The following is a 17,526-nucleotide window of genomic DNA, read 5'->3' as shown; positions in this document are numbered from 1 at the left end:
ACCTCTTGGCATTCCCTCCCACAGATACTTGGGTTTCCTTGCTCTATACTATCTTGTCTTAGCACAAATATAATTTACAGAGTGGACTGTGTTTTTTATTTCAAATGTCCAGATTCACATTAATATAGCTTCAAGTAATTCCAAGGAAATGTCTGTTCACCCCTACAGAGAAATGTGTTTTGACTCTTGAAGGCTTTTAGGTTTGAATATTTTAAGAAATTCCTACAGTTTAAGTGTGAAGTGCAACTTTAAAAATTTGAATGCCAGTTTGCACAAAAGAGGCAGTTTGAACTGTGAGAAATAAGAAGTTTCAGTTGCAAAACAGTGGAAACAATTACTGCTGGAAATGTGAATTTACCTTCTCTCTTTAAAAGAGAGATAATTTCATTTTCCCATATTCTCCAAGCACAGAATTGCATCTTTCTGAAATAATTCAGCATACACCAGACAACCAGCGTGCAAAATTTCAGTGAAAACTCTTAAGTTTTGCTAAATATATATAGGAGATAGTGTTCTGCAGAGTAAATGTCCATATAATCCTACCAATCACCTAACCATTCTATGAAGTCAGTGTAAGGGTTTGCAAAAACCAGGATGCTAATCCCACAGCTCCTCAAAATGGAGCATCTCAGTGTGTTTAGCTGTATTGCTAGAATAGTCTCAGTCCAGAAGGTTACAAAAAAATTGTGGCTTCCCATATATTTTAAGTGGTATATATAAACACAGCTTTGCAGGTACATACTTTTTTTCCAATTACTTGTTTGTTTGGTTTTTTCCCCTCCCCACAGTTACTTATATTTACAGGTACCTGTTCAGTGTTTTTTTAAGAGCTACCAAGCAGTTTCACATAAAATATGCTGGAAACTAAGTCAAGAATTAACATCTTACACAACAGTCTCTTGATACACAACAGCCTCTTGAAAATGAAAAAGAAAGAAGTATGTTGCCTGCATTTGTAGCTAATCCTCTTTAGGACATGGTAAAATTCAAATGCTGAATTCACTTACAACCTCCAATATCACTGCTGATCCGAATGCCAATGAACTCAACAGCTCGAAAGCTACAAACTTTTTATAGTAAATCCTTTCCTGTTCAGAAATGATTGATGTGTCTGTCACTACAAGGACAGCTGAGTTATACAACAGATATCCTTGCGTTTCATTTTGAAATTGAGAAGTGTTTTCACATACTGCAGGTCTCAATCATCAAAAGAACATCTAGGTCAGATTAACTAAATCTCCAGGGCTTGCCTGATAGTCCATATTTGTAGCTTATCCCTTACAATCTTAGGGAATTTTAAACATTGCATTTAGCAGCAAGCAGTGCTTCTACAATACAGCAGACTAAAATGAAGAATAACAAAATGCAAGGAATAAAGAAAAATTAAGTATAAAGCTATAATTACTCTTCCAAATTCCCATTTACAATTTTGATCTTGCTTGTTTCAAGGGACAAAAAAAAAAAAAAATCTATATTGAGTCTTAGTGGTTTCTTTGTCTTGTTGGGTTTTTTTTGTTTGTTTTGTTTTGTTTCTTTTTTTGTTTGAGAGTCTCAAGCAATTCATCCAGCATATAAACCAAACACAGATTCCTGGCTTTTACGTTATTTTGAAATATAAAACAGTTGTGCTGTACCAAATCAAACCTTGTTATCATCTCTGTAACAGTAACTACATGAGGAAATAAAGTATCAGAAAACATGGCAATACTGTCCCTTTAGTGTTCTTCCACTCCCCGGCTACCCGAGGTTAAGTGGATCACACCGGTTCTAGTAAGTTATTTCTCTTCCATGAGCTCTTCTGGTTGTCCCTGAAACCCCTTTAGATTTATCACATCAGAAGATCTTTTGGCAATGGGTTGCCTCCCCCACCTTCTCCAGAGAACAACCAAAATACTGTCACTTTTGATTGCTTCAGCCTAACTTCTAATAGCTTCATTTGAAACCTCTGGATTTTGTATTAGAAGATGATATACAATTGATTTTTATTGTCTCAATTTCATACTAATTTAATGATTAGTATATAAAATAATTCCCTGTTTCTTCTCTAGGCTAAGTGGAATTCAGCTATCTCATCCTATCTTTTACAGAAATCAGTTTTGATCAAAACTTACACATGATGTGATTCTTGGAGTGCCCTACATAGGGCCAGGAGTGGGACTCGACCATCCTGATGGGCCCCGTCCAACTCAGCATATTTTGTGATTCTATGACAATTACACTTACTGCACACTTACACCCACACCCATTTACTCACTGATTCTACACCTTCACACACAGTAAGGAACACTAACCAGAAAGGGAAAAATGTGCTGCATCTTTGGAAGAACTCTTGTCAAGCAGCACTCAAAAACCATGTAAACGCAACAGTCCTAACACACCGAAAGCATCTGATCTGTTCTCCTCCTCCTGAGAACCAGTCACTTCAGACAGGTGATTGAAGGGGTCCAATCAGCAGATTCTCTGTATTAACATTTTTATTTGAGCTAATTTCTACCTATTACAGCTGAAAGAAAACAGATGGTTTGAAAAAATACTGACCTGTCAGGAAGGAATCTATTAGATGCTTTTCCAGATTTTTAAATAATGACAGAAATACTCAAATTCTGTTGACAGCAGTATTCTGTAACAGCTACAGCCAATAGAGCCATACTGGTTTTTTACTTTCAAAAAAGCTTTTCTAACAAAAAAAGTTAAAAAAATTACAGAAGACATATGAAAATAGTTATTTACTCTTCTCCACTTGCCTAAACCAAACTTTTTCTCTTTAAACAAAGAACTTACTTAGAGAGAAAAACCACAAAAGACAACATGCAGACCAGAAGCCCAGAGTCCTGTTCAAAAAGCTGACTTTTAGCAAACTAAGAGTTGAGAACTGCCTCATAACGGTGCCACTTTTGCTGGCTTAGGTTGCATAACTGTTTAAAAACCAGCAGCAGCATTTTTCATTTGGCATATATGTGACATGAGATGGAGAGCTTCTGTTTTAACCTTCCAACACTGCACATTCACAAATGACTACTGTGTGCTGTGTGGCAAAATAATTCTTACATATACCAGTCAATTTAATCTAGCTTTTCGTAACTTCACTGTGAATAACACATCAATTCTAACTATTCCAGTTTAACCCTGACCACTTTCAGTGATTTATGTCTACTTCAAAATTGCTGTATTTTCTTTGCAAAAAGTTCAATCTTTTCTTAGGGAAACAGTTCTACTATAATCACTAATTCAAACATATTGAAAAGAAACAGCCAAATTTGCTAAAAGCCATCCACGTTGCACTTCCTGATGGTATTCTTTGGAAGGGTAGATCCATTCATTCCTCTCTTTGGAGCTGAAAAAGCCTGTAATAGTAAGAGACAGCTAATGCTGCTAAAGGAAGAAGAACATTTCATGAAGAGTTACATCAGCAGCAATAACAGACTTATGCTACCAGTACCAGAACCAGTTACTGAGGTTTAGATGCCAAAGCAATGTCTTGCAGGAAAATGCGTTACTTCTCCAAGCAGACAGCCTAGGGCAGACAGCTATAGGAACTGATGTGTGTCATTCCTAACAGCTCTCTCCAACATAAGTGTCAGGGAAAACAGAACACTCCATGGGAAGTTCTTAATTTAAAGACAGATTTTTCCCTGATTCCACAAAAATGTCTATGAAAATCTCACTAATTCCATACAGCTTTAATGAAGTCTGGGATATTTCTGCATGGCAGGCTATTTGAACAAAGCTGTTTAAAACAAACACTGGATGTTTTCCTTGAATCTTCCCCTAGCCTAAAACTTGTGGCAGAATTCCTCACATCTACTAAGCAGTAGGTACATTTCTTAATCAGAAAGAAAATACAGAAAGAAAAACAGATATAAAATTTCTGTACCTTATGTAGCCCTCCTAGTCTAGTTATTGAATGAGATGATTAAAACTATTTTACACTTCTGGTTTTTTCTTCTCCTGCTAAATGCTCCTTTACTTTCAAATAACAATGCCTTCATTTTTTAAAAATACCAATTAACACATTGACATTATTTTAAAAAATAATCTTACATCTTGAGTTCATATGTATGCAGATATACCACTTTGCTGTATTTCTCCCACTACAGTCTTTACTATAAAGTCTAAGTGAAGCACCATCGTTGAATATATAGGAAAAAAGCCCTATTTTAATTATTGGTTCTGAACTTTCATGCAATAGTCCAGATGCCCACGAAAGATCCAGCTATAGAGACTGAGAGATCTAAAAAATAATCTGTGCATCAAAAAGCATCTTTCCTGTTGCAATCATATCAACTGTCTAATAAAACACAATAGTGCTCCCCTAGTTCAGCTTTTCTTTAGGTCATTGTACTATCAGGATGACATTACAGCTATGGCTCTTTATGGCTGGCGATGGAAGCAATACTTTTTCTACAAGTTCATTTTCCACTTTGAAAGAAGTTTATTTGTCAAGGGTTTCAAAAATGGTTTATTTGGTGATGGCACAGAAAGATACTCTCACTCACTTTACTCTTTCTAAACAAAAGAAAACCCTGCAAACTCTCTAAAGAATGAGTAATTTCTTTTCTTCTTTATAAGCAATTTTGCCCAGAAATAAATATGACTAAACAAAATACAACACCCATAATATTGAAGTCTTTAATGAGAAACTCATCTAAAATATGTGGACTCTTGTTCAACTTTTTGGGCAAGGGATAACTGTATGTAACCTTGAAAACAATTATATCTGTACCTTCAATATGTCTGCTTTTCATGTTGATAATGAGGGCAAGTACTCTAACGCAGAATGGAGTATCAAAACTTATGAATTGCTCCACTGCAAGTCATGCCTTCAAAGCCTACTCAGTTGCAGTGTTTTGATATTTTATTTGCAGTACCAGATACTTAATGGAAGAGAAAGAGACACATGTCTACACATCTGTCCTCACTAACTATTCTCCTGAGACTGACGAGAATTCAAGCTAATGCTCTACTTTCTGCCTATCCTACAGCCACACAAGGTAGCCAACAGTCAACTTCTACGAGGTCAATTTTGATGTAAAAAGCATCAGTAGTTCACTGAAAAAAAATACAAAGCTTAGAGACTCCACTGGGAAAGCTTATACTGTTGGTTTGTGGCTTTCTTCTTCTCAAGTATGTATTTGCTTCAAAGCTTCTGTCAGTTTCACAGTTCACTGACTTTGCCAACACAAGTATCTGTTGAGTACATACTCATGATTTTATTTATTTCACTTGAAAGAGGAATATATGCCTTTTATGTTAGACAAACATTGAGAAAAATGTCAGGCAACTTGATTATTTTCCAAAAAGAGTAAAAAAAAAAAAAGTAGGATAGAGTTTTACAACTTTACAACTTTTTACAACTGAAACTGATGTATATTTAAACACTATTGAAATATTCAACATTTACCAGTAAGTTTTCCAAGATAAATTATGCAGTGAAATATTATTACAAAATAAATTAGTAGACATTCACAACAATAACCACACTAGAAGAAAAGGTGACAGAAAAAAATACACAAAAACTTCGCTTAAAACAAAGTCGTCAGAGTTATCCTAGACTCAAAACAAAGCAAATACATGCTGTTGGCCTTGTAATGTGGTTTTACAGTGTATGATGAATGAAAAAAAAAGCATTATAAACCTCCTCCTTCTAACACAAAGTCCCTGGAGCTAAGAAAAGATGCACAGATCTTGCCATAATCCCACATCCAAACACATTACCGTCTTTCTTTCGGGAAGGAATTTTTTCAGTAGTCATCTCCTTTACCAAATTTACTTATTTGAAACATATCCCTTCCCTGTAAGAAAGGAATATTTAAGAACTTCTAAATAACATGCACTGAGCCAGTAAGCACCCCTTTTTAAATTAACCCACATACACTGATGCATGGAAGGAAAATCCAAGTTCACTAATAAATAACTGCATCAGAGTCCAGTTTCAGAAGGAGAAGTAATGGTTTTATTGGACTAATAGGACTCGATAGTAATAATTTTAAAAATGAATCTTTTCTTGTAATTAAAGGGTTTGCATGCTTAAAAGCTCTTTCCCCTCCATCTCAGTTGTATACAGTTACTCTAATAAAAGCTATTACACCCCCTATGAACTATTCCTAAATCTCAGACCATCATTATCTAGGACAATCTTGTTCACAAACACTTAAATTTTGTTTTAATTACCTACACTCTTTTCTCAACAGGACCAGAAATAAGTCTTTGTAAAAGAATTCAGACACTAGACAGAAATAACCATCACTAAATTACACATAACCCATGCGCCCCCCTTGCTCCCCCAACCCGGCTGTCACAAATCATGAAAGCATGTTCTCTTGGTAGTTCATCTCCAGCAAAAAAATCAGCAGGACTCAATTTTATGATGCAGGCTCTTAAAAAAAAAGCAATCTGGATGAAAGAAGGTTGTAATCTCTCAATATCATGTAGAAATATTCTCATTGTTTTTATGGCAGATTAAATCCAAAGGCAACTGGTATCTTGAGGTCTGCTGACAATGGATGTCACAAGTCTTTGCTTAAATCTATTTACCTCCTGAATTAACTTGACATCTGTTGATAGATATATTCCTGTACACTAAACTCACCCAAACCAGTTCTTTTGTCAGGTCCCAGATTTCAGCAGCAAATGGCTTTTCTTAAATTTCTTCACAATGGAATGCATTTTATTAAACTATTTCCCAACCATTTGTTCCTGAATTCTTCACACTAGTATCTCGAGATACGTGGGATAAACTATGATAAATTTAATCATTAAATACAAAAAAGGTATTTGGTATGAGAGTAGATGAAAATAGTATCACACTTGATTAAAATCTGGTTAAAAGAATTCTGAAGCCATGGCCATTTTCAAGGAAGGCTCTTTCAGTGGAAACAGAATACACAGGTTGAACTTCTACCGAAAGACTCTGCCACACAGTTCTGAGATCTTTCCCTGTATTCCAATCCTCTTTGCCTTCATTTCCAGCAAAACCAAAACTAGAGCAGAAATGAGAGTTTTTACTCTTTCACTGAAAGAGCAAATTAACAGCTGTTATTTTAACAGCTGATGTGATTTGATCTAGAAATATTTCAAGAAGCATCTGTCAAACAACACAAAGACAGTGCTACCAACTCCTACCAAAGGAGTCCATATGCTCCCAACTAAAAATGCAAGTGACCTGATACCTTTCTGAACACAGTGCTTGTTTTGGTTTATTTCGGTAAGTATTTTGCTATACAATGAAGCTTCATTTAAGGTGCAATGATTTTATTGATACAGTGCAGAAATTGTTTAACATCAGTTTAATACCTTGCCTATTCAGTCACAGGAATTAAATGTTCATTTCTGCTTTATGAAAACATGATTCAGACTTTCAGTAAGCAAATTTATAGATGGGCTTTGCATGACCCTCTGCTGCAGGACTGTTACAGTACTGAACAAGACACAAATCTTTTCAGAAAAAGCCAAAAGTGGACATGGGCTGCATTACACACTGATTCAGTGGGTATTTAAACAGCTGCATTCAGCATGAGGAAGCGAAGGAAAAATGGTGAGTCTAGAAATATTCAACCATCATGAACACAAAATAGCTGCAAATTACGAGATCTCAGGCAAAGATTCAGCGACCACCAAAATATCAAATCCAACAAAAATGGCAGATATCAACTATATTTTAACTACTGTAAGTAGTGAAATCTGTAAACTTCCATGCAGCATGAAAACAAAGAGTAACAGGTGAAAAGGGAATAAATAAATTCCTCCAAGGTGGTGTAACATTCCCTTTTTTACTCCTACTCTTCTGGATGACCTTCCCATTAGCACAGATCTTAAGCATCTGCTTAATAAAGTGGCAATCAACAGCTGAGTAAACAAAAAGGGACTTTTAACTGTCCAGTAGAGGCAACAGGTAAAAAGTAGAGAGATCTGGGGGATGAGGCTCTAAAATATTCTTTTACCATTTATATACCAGACCTAAAGAACATAAGGCCAAACAATTCTAGATTCTCTCCACAAAATTATGTTAGACCTCTCCAGGAGGAGATCTGATTAAAAATTTTTGAAATAGGAAAACATTTTAGAGGATAGGAAAAGTAAGTATCTTTTTAGAAGGTACTTTTTCCCTAAACCTATTTATTGAAAATTCCCATCCCTTCTTTTAGCCTGCATTAGTTTTAATGTAGTTTAATTCAGTTAAAGGCAAACCATACTGACCTAATTTTCTTCCATCTTTCTTTATGGAAAACAAAATTCAAGGACAAAAGGCAATTAAGCTGCCTTTCTAAGTAAGGGAAAAAATCCTAAGTATCCAGAGCTAGATTTGATGACATGGAAGTCATGCTGTGCCAATCCAAGGGAAAGCAAGCTAGTATGTGACCTTGTGGTAAGGGGCAAGAAGAGAGATGTGCCAACTTTGTTTTGACATAATCATCTTTGAAGGACTCAAGACAAAAGCTAACTTATCACTTGAGGTGCAATTAAGAAGACTAAATCATGTCTTGATGTACTACAACACCCATTGGTAGAACTTGCTTTCAGTGCGAAGCAGAACAGTATCTACCAGCACAACTTTGGGGGCTCAGCAATCTCTTTGAGGGCACAGCTAGAAAACAGACTTACACGTTACAGAGCAGCCAAGGCTACCTTATTTGTAGCTATTGTTTCTGAGAACGAGAATTTCTAGTGCTTACAAGGCAGTACAACAATACTGCAAACTGTTACCTTATCACACAAACCCCATGATGTCTCAGAAACAGCATTTCCCCCACAGTCTTCTCAAACACAGCTTCTCCTCCAACCAGTATCACCTCAGAAGCGATTCCCACCACCTAACTACCACACGCTTCAGTCCAGCTGTTCTGGCATTGGTCAGACAAATTCTTTGCCTCATTTCCTTTGTATTTCTCTTTGGTTGCCTCTCACACTCTTTCTCTGATTAGTCTTGCTTTTATTCCACCAAACAGATAAGGCCCAGAGCTTCCAGCTTTCTTGTTACATCCCAAAACATGATCTTGCATATATATGCATTCACAACACATTTGTGGCCAGATAATGTAACATACACAAGTCTGACCTGATTTTTATAATCTCACTCAAATCTCACCCTTTGTCCTTTGCCGGTATTGTCACTCATTTTCATTTTACCAAAGATTTGAGATTTAAGAGTTATCTTTTCATTCTTGGGGCTTTGAGTTCCAAGTTTTTCAAAGCAGCAAATGGCACTGTTTCACATAAGCATCTAGCATACCTCTTATTTCAAAAAATAGCAACAGCAAGCAGAGGCAGTGGTCTCCAATGAGTAAAAATCCCATTTAAGCAACCATATCCTCCACAGTGTTCATTTCCTTAGCTCCTAAAGAGGTTTTTTTCCAGCTTTATTACTATCCTTTTAGATACTCTTTATTAATTCCATTAGATGTTTTCAAAACAAACAATACCACTAAAATTAACTGACCATCATAACCAGCAATACTTGATTAAAATATATGCTTAAAGGTACATGCAACAGCATCTAAGAGAAAGCAGCACCAACGGATCTCCTTCACTGAAAATTATTTCACAAGCAAAAAAGACAGAAAAATAATCTGAGATGACAATCAAAAGAAGTAATTTAGTCACAAAAAACACTGGACTAGAGAAAAGAATATACATACACCTTGTTTTATATATATATATATATATATATATATATATATATATATATATATATATATATATATGCATGCACACACACACACACACACACACACACATATACATCTATACACCATTTCACAGTATATTGATTAAGGCTTTCACTTCCCAACAAATCAAAAAGCAAATAGGAACTTGCTTATGTTTTAAAATAGTACAAACGATTTTCTTCTTCAGCAAAATATCAGTTATAAGGTTTTTGTCCTCCCCTTTTGGAAACAATTTCTTTGAAGTTACTTAACATACTGTGACATAACAAAAGCATACTTAAAATACTACGCACCATATAGTAATTGATTTTTTGACACTTTTTCCACTAGTAAAATACATGCATACTATTCCTACCTAAATTCCTATACTACTAAAAATTCTGTCATTTAAACCCGCTCTTCCTCCACAACATAAACAAAACTCTAATTCATATTTCATAGAACTTAAATAAAAATACTTTAACTAACATAAAAGGCAGGAAAATTTCCATTTAGTCTCCAGACATTTGGTGTTCAGATTTATGCCTAAGCATCTGTAGTTACTAGTAACTTATGATCAACCACCAAATACCGAATACCTGCAGAGAGAATCTGGCATGTTTTAAGAAAATGACAAGAGTTTCAGAGCCCCAACAATTTGATAACTTGCTTATTATCCTATTCACGATTGCTGAGCTGCACACACCAATACAAATTCTGAGCAATTAAATACCAATATCGAAGAAAGAGCTGCTAGATCATGACATAACAGTTTTGCTCATTTAGCTTCAATTTTACTCCCAAATCTCAGATTTCACACTTTTACCTCCTATATGTTTTGATCACGGCAAAAAGAACACCTAAGTGTCATCTGCTCTCAGATACTGATATTTCTGTTCTTCTGAATTATAAGATTTGAGCTCCAAAACACCCTCTCGGAACAAAAATACCAATGTTTCAACACTGTGCTTAGCAATATCCACACACCCCACGGCAGGACAGTATTGTGCCATCACAGACAAACAAACAGATCTTCAGTTCAGATTTTTTAAATGCAAGAATTCCATTAGACAATTCAAGCAGGGATAACGGGTATTTCAGATACTCAAAGGGTAACTAAGAGAAAAAGCATTCTTTGTCTCAGGAAGGAAAAACACCCCCAAATTAGGTTAGAGTTGTGTATGCGTGTATCACAAAAACACTGAGAACAAACTATTACTTTTTCTGCAAGATGCCTCCTGCCATACATTAAGTGGAAAACTTATGCAGCATTTTAAAAACGTACAACTGTGTTAAGAAGAAAAAAATAATCACAATCTGTGCAGACTCTGCAGCTGCCCCTTTGACTTATCAATTTCAGTAAGCACAATTTCAATCAAGTCTAGATAAAATATACTAATCCTAAATAGACCAAGTTTGTCACCTACCACTTCCTATAAGCTGCTTACTATCCTGAGAAAGGAAGAGAGAGAAGAAATGCTAAATTAAATGCCAAACAGTAGCAGACAGCGCTTGTTTGGCTGATTAACTTGTAGACAAGCATTACAAATAAATCTGAGCATGGTCTGCAGCAAATTAAATTCCAGTGCTTTTAAGAACAAAGAATTCCTTCAGAAAGAGGATTAGCAACTTTACACCCAGGAATGCCAGTTTAATTTAATTGTTCCACAATCCGATATTTAATATGCAAATATCATTTTGATACATAAGAGTAAGTCTGAAAAAGTGAGGAAACAATTTCAATGTCTCTCTTCTGAACTGTGATTATACAAAATAAAGCTGGCCGAGGGTTTTTTATTACTGGGATTGCATTCTATTAATATGAATCAGAACAAGTCTAATTAAAGGTTAAAAACTTTAAATGTTTCTAATTAAGAGTCTAAATAGCTGCACGATGAGAGTACTATAGTTAAAATCCCACCTCAATGACCTTCTTGGCCTCTTTGTATTTTCCTGTTTGCAAGAAGGCAAAGAAGAGATCGTAAAGAGCCATCATGTCACCATATTCTCTGCTTATAAAATCTGAAACTGAAGACAGAATATAACTCATTAATTTAACTCAATCTATCAGTGTATTTTTATGTTCATGTCAGACATTCCTAACACTAATATTTTCCAAGCCTCATAAAAGATAAGCTATAGGGGGATAAATGTTGAAACAAACAGAATGATTACAACATATGACACAATTTATTGTAGTCTTTGTGGCAGAGTACATTTAAAATGCTTTTCTGTTTATCTGCACTACATTTTGAACTACATTCAACAAAACAGACTATACTGGCATGCTCTGCTCATAGAAAGTGGGGCTTTACGGTTTGTGAACTGCCCAGCTATTTGAAAAACAGATGTATTGTTTTGTTATTGTAATGTGTTACTATTAATTTGTTTCTTAATAGTAACATACATAGCTAGAACAAGTATTAGCATTAATCTTGGAGAGCTCAATGATGTATTATACAAACAGAGCTGTTCCGTGTTTACAATTACTCTCAACTTTTCAATCTAAAGAATGCAGGCATCATATTAGTGCTATAAGTTAACACATATAAAGACAAACAACTTCTTTCTTACCTGGAAGAAAAACCCCCAGAAAACACTTCATATTAGCAGACAGCATTTGATTACATGCAACTAACCTTTTTGCAGATGATCAGCATCTCCTTTTTCTACCAGTTTACAGTAGATGTTATGAAGTTGAAGAATTTTACCATACTTCTTATAACAGTTGATTAAAGCGTCCAGAGCTGCAGGCATGTCATCCCTTGTGGAATGAAACAAAACAAGAATAAAAACACTTTGAGCAGGAGCAATGCATGCTGAAACCACTTTAATCTTTAAAATTTCACAGAAAATTCACTTAGCAGTTGATAATCTAAGTGTCTATTCCCCCCCTCAACTCTTGTTATTTTTGATTCCATGACCACTGTTGATGACGAATTAACCAAAGGTGTGAATGTTCCTCAGCATTAGATGCACTTAATTTTTGAGCAATACTCTTAAGTTATGCTATGTCCTATACTGATAAAAACCAAAATCCATGGAAAAATCACTTAAGTGTTGAACAGCTTTATTTTTCTCATTTGTAAGTTATACCATGTACACTCTATCACCCCTACGTCTATGTTTAGGCATTTCCAATTTCTAAGTTATTCACAATTATTACCCAATATTTTGTTTCAGTACAGATCATGAGAAATAAGTAAGGTAACCACAGCTCATTAGATTACTTTAGACTGGTTTTACACCTTAACAGAATGCCTATAAATCATCTATTGATGTCCATTCTATCACAATGAAAGGCTCATAGCATTATTCCCTTCTATATGAAAATTAGAATCCAACAGATTTTTTCTACTTTAAAAAACATAATTTTTGCAGTTAATTCAACACTATAGTATGGTATCAAAATGTGTTTTATGCTGGCCTATCCATGTCATAGCGACATGGCACTAGTGTAAATCCATGTAGCAGTAAGTGTGCAAGATGGCATTAAATGCATTTAGTCAGGAGCCCCTGAGCAGCAAGTAGAAGTAACACCCAGAATATTTCCATTTTTGGTACCTCAATCCTTCGCTGAGTTTTCCCCTGTGTGTACACTATTAACACATTCAGAAGTATACATAATTAAAATGCAAAACTGGAAAGCCATAGAAACAATCATAGTAACAACAAATACAAAATAACCTTCCACACTGTGTAACCAACTGTACTCAATAATCTGCTGCAGACCTTTTTGTCAAAGGATTACAACCCGGTCTTGAAACAAAACCAAACAAAACAAAGCCAAACCACCAGAAACAACCAAGGACACCCAGAGAAACACTGGTAAAACAGTATGTCTAGTAATTCTTTGAAGGGTAAGGTTTAAGCTGAAACAAACCAAGACCACACACACAAAATGTAAGTAGTCATGCAGTCAGTAAGACTGCATTTTAGATTTTAACAGCCTTATTTGATAAGGGTGATGTAAGCTACGAAAGGAAACAATTTTGTTTTTTTAAAGATCGCTTAACAACAGCAGCTGAAAGGCTGACTTTAAATGATTTAACATTCCTGAAGCAACCTTATTTTTCATCAACAAAACATTAACATATCAAGATATTGCTGTTAAAACAAGCCCAATTCAGATGTCCTTTCCTCACACTGCATTTCTTGTGCAGCACAGATTTTGCTTTTTCAAAGAATGAACTATCTAAACTACTACATACTACTATCATTATCTAGGCTAATAATTTTCAAATTTTTAACAGTAAAACACAGAAGAAGAATTACTTTTATTCAGTACTAGTGGCATTCTTTAAAAGAACCTAAGTTGATGGATTTCTACCTTATCCCCCTTACTGAGCCCTGTTTACAGTGCATCTTCTGGCACCCCATGGAGTCATTTGAATTTTTGTCATTTGGGGTGAAGACTAAATTACAGGTTAATTTCAAAACTGCAAGTAGATGTTGCAGGCTAGATTACTGTCATAAAAGCGAAATACTACGGTAGTTACCATAGTCAGATATAAAGATTTATATAATCAGTATTTTTCTCCTGCTTTAGATGCAAGTTCAGTTAACATCTAGAAAAAAAACCCCAGTTTTACAGAAAACTACTCAATTTCTAAGGAGGCACAACAACATTTATACACTCAAATTAAAGTTTTCAGTGATAAATCTAGCTTTTCAGACTGAGGCTCCAACAGCTATAGCATTGTCTCAGCTGTATTCCTAAAGGATTAAAGTGACTGTTTTTAGGTCAAAGCTATCAATAAATGAATGAGTAACTGGAATGTCATTCAAGCAGTAGCATTAACAGTTTTCTAGTCTCTACGTGTATACTTCTGAAGGCATGAATAGTGCACACACAGAGGAAAAAAGTCAGCTAAGACCTGAGACAAAAATAAAGGGAAATATAGTACTTGTTATTGGGACTTACTGGTCAAAGGGGCTGAGTGAGTCTGCATTTAAGGAGTTCTGTACCTTACACACTGACATACAGTTACGACTGTTTTGAATCTTCTGAAATCAGATATATTTTTTCAGTTGCATTCAATCAACCAACCAGTCATCCACAGTTTACTAGAGAATGGGCTTTATAAAACATACAAATGCTACAACTGACAAAGACAAATAAAAAACAACAAAACAGAGGAGTTCAGACTCCACAAAGAAATTGTTGGTACCGCTACAGCAAAGAAAAAGTGATCAAGCTTATGCTTGTACTTGAGCCTCTATGATTTAACAATCTGCAGTATTTTTTAACAGTCACAAACTGCAGTTAAGTCCAAGTATGTACCAGCAGCTACTTTTGTGAGCAGTTTTTACACTCCTTTTAGAAAATGAAAATAAGGAACTCACTATAGGCTTCAAGATTCAAGTAGAGGTACCATTTTAATGTGTTTCTAATAACAATTATAATAAAAAGAGCAGCACAAAAAAGAATCTCTACATTTTAAGAAAATGCCATTTAGACATAATGACTTTAAATTAACAAACAGCTGTACATTTGAAAGTATTTGGGAGTCTTTCTGTAAGAAGTTATGCATGTCGAACACCCTTTCATCCTCTCAAAGGGTGTCTACTACTCTAAGACATTTAAAGCCTTGTCTAAAATTACTATTTAATTAATATGGTTCAAGTTAAAAAGGAAAAAAAAAGCCATATACTCATAGCCGTGTTGGAAAAATCGGATTTCCAGCATCAGTTTGGAATGAACAGTATTTTAAATGTGTGAACATAGATGATCCATGCTTCATTTTGAGTTGGTCAGATACTACAGCTTTAAGTCACTCAAGAAATATTATCTGCGCAGGACTAAGACCTGTTCCACTTAAAGATTAGGTGTATTTTTCTAGCACTTTGAAACTTGCTCTTTTAAAAAAGAAGATAGACAATTATTTTTGAATGACACAAGGAGCCTCAGCCATGAGTACATTCTGCTTGGCCCAGAAGAGTCAGTCCTACTTTGGCATTATTTTCCAGCTAAAGTGATGTTTGGGTTAAGACACCAAGTTTTTTGATTCTTTTGCTTTCTGCTTAGAATGGCCATGAAAGTATTATGGGTCCAATCTTCCAAAGTATTTGTGGGGGCAGTTTGAATCACACAAAGCTATCTGAAGAGCCAAAATTACTCAGTTGTTGGAAGATTGCAGGACACACTGCAGCAGGACTGGTTATACCACGCCTGGATATTTCAGTCCCCCCTATTTTCAACAAGCCACTCCCCTCTTGCTTTAAGAATGCAGCACTAAATCTAACCCTTTTACTTGTAATAAACAACTTTCCCAACCAGAAAGTCTGCCCGATAAAAATAAGACTCCAAATATTGATTTTAATTGGAATGAAGTGCTGCAACATTATGCATAATGCTTTAGTGAAGTGGCAATTTACCTAAGGGGTTTACTGATTGTAAAGCTCTCAAACCTGAAATCACTAGAGAGGTAGAAAAAAAAAGGGACTCTCTGGGGTGGGGGTGGAGGGTAGCCTGGTAAAACAAATCCCTCTCTACAAATCTGAAGCAGATGTTAGTGTAGAGGGAAGTCAATTCAGCAAGGTACAATCAGCTTTACAAAAATTATTCTGTTAAAAGAGAACGGGCTCTTGAAAGAGCTAAATGTGCTTCTGTTCATTTGCGGTACTAAGGAATCTTCAAGGAGACTGGTGTTGCAATTACAACTAATCCTCCCCAAAAAATTAACTGTGTTGAAGGCTTTGTAATTTCCCTAGGTACAATTTAGCTGTCACTTACTTTAAAATTTACTCAAACATGCGTTCCGAACAGCACTAACTTCACATGTCAAGTGCTTTCCAGCCAATTGAGTCTAAACTGGAAGTCGGTGTTAAACAACTGAATGATTAGACAAGATAGCTCATTTCCCTGCTCTTTTGTTCAGAATAAAATGCCACATTTACATTATCAGACTCAACAGGATTTTCTGACAGAGGGAGAAAAAACCCTAGTGAACACTGTCCATAGCAAGCACATGAAGCCTGTCATTTACCAATCATCCTTCAAAAAGCAATAGCCATGAATGTAACTTAATTACGACCCAATGATCCTTGACGAAAAATCATCTTATCACTGTCCTGTCCCCATAGGGCAAATGAGACACTTTTGTCCTTTGGCACTGATGATGCTAAATTCCTAATTGCAATAATGGAGTAAGAGAGCCAAACATCCCTAATTTCATTGCAACACATAAGGAGTTTTAATACAATATCTGAGATAAAGCCACAAAAAAAATTGGAAAAAACCTCTCTCCCCACTAGAGATATGTGTCCCCCACTAAAAACACCACTTCATTTACAAAGATGCCTATTTTTAAAAGTGCATATAAAAGTCAAACAACTTGTAAGTGCTACAGAATGATCTCAAGAAGAATCAGAGGTGATTTTAACTTCATGAAAACAACAGAAGGAAAATTGTCAAGGTACTGCATTCATGCTCTGTCCAGTACATAAGAAACTAATCAAAATGGGTTTATATGACATTAAAGACAAATGAGCCCACAATGTCCTACTGGATAACGCTGTATTAAAATACACTAACCATTCTAACCATTTTTAAAGAACAATCCAACTATAGCCTTTTTATCATTTAAGATACAGGTATTAACTGCTTGTGTTCCTTGACTTAAAACTACCAAACATTTTACTCATATGGTCTGGAACATAATGCTTTCATAGTTTACCTGCAAATTTTCTTCCTTCTGCTTCAGAGCACTTGTTACATCAAGAATTAGTAATTTTCAAACCTGAAGATTTTGTTTGTTTGTTTCTTTTCTCAAAGGTGAGTTGGTAGAGAACTTAAGCCAAAACTACAATCCTTAAAAATCTTAATGACTTTTACACAGTGTAGGTAACACAAGTTTTTCTAATTATCAGCAGATGGAAG

General features: G+C 35.3%; 1 protein-coding gene across 2 annotated transcripts in view; it reads right to left on the bottom strand.

Annotated features, from left to right (window-relative positions):
• The window catches only part of LRPPRC (leucine rich pentatricopeptide repeat containing), an 87,802-nt gene that overhangs the window by 26,616 nt on the left and 43,660 nt on the right, over positions 1-17,526 (bottom strand). For both annotated transcript variants that reach the window (XM_066178501.1, XM_066178502.1), the window contains exons 23-24: positions 12,284-12,408; positions 11,566-11,672 (exon numbers count right to left, since the gene is read on the bottom strand). In XM_066178501.1, the coding sequence (XP_066034598.1) occupies positions 11,566-11,672; positions 12,284-12,408 (232 nt within the window). The remainder of the gene's footprint in view (positions 1-11,565; positions 11,673-12,283; positions 12,409-17,526) is intronic.

Source organism: Chamaea fasciata, unplaced genomic scaffold, assembly GCF_029207755.1.
Source record: "Chamaea fasciata isolate MVZ Bird 193981 ecotype frontalis unplaced genomic scaffold, bChaFas1.0.hap1 SCAF_3, whole genome shotgun sequence".
Classification (NCBI taxonomy): Eukaryota; Metazoa; Chordata; class Aves; order Passeriformes; family Sylviidae; genus Chamaea; species Chamaea fasciata.
The sequence above is the reverse complement of the archived record's forward strand: the minus strand, read 5'-3'. Positions and strand labels throughout refer to the sequence as shown.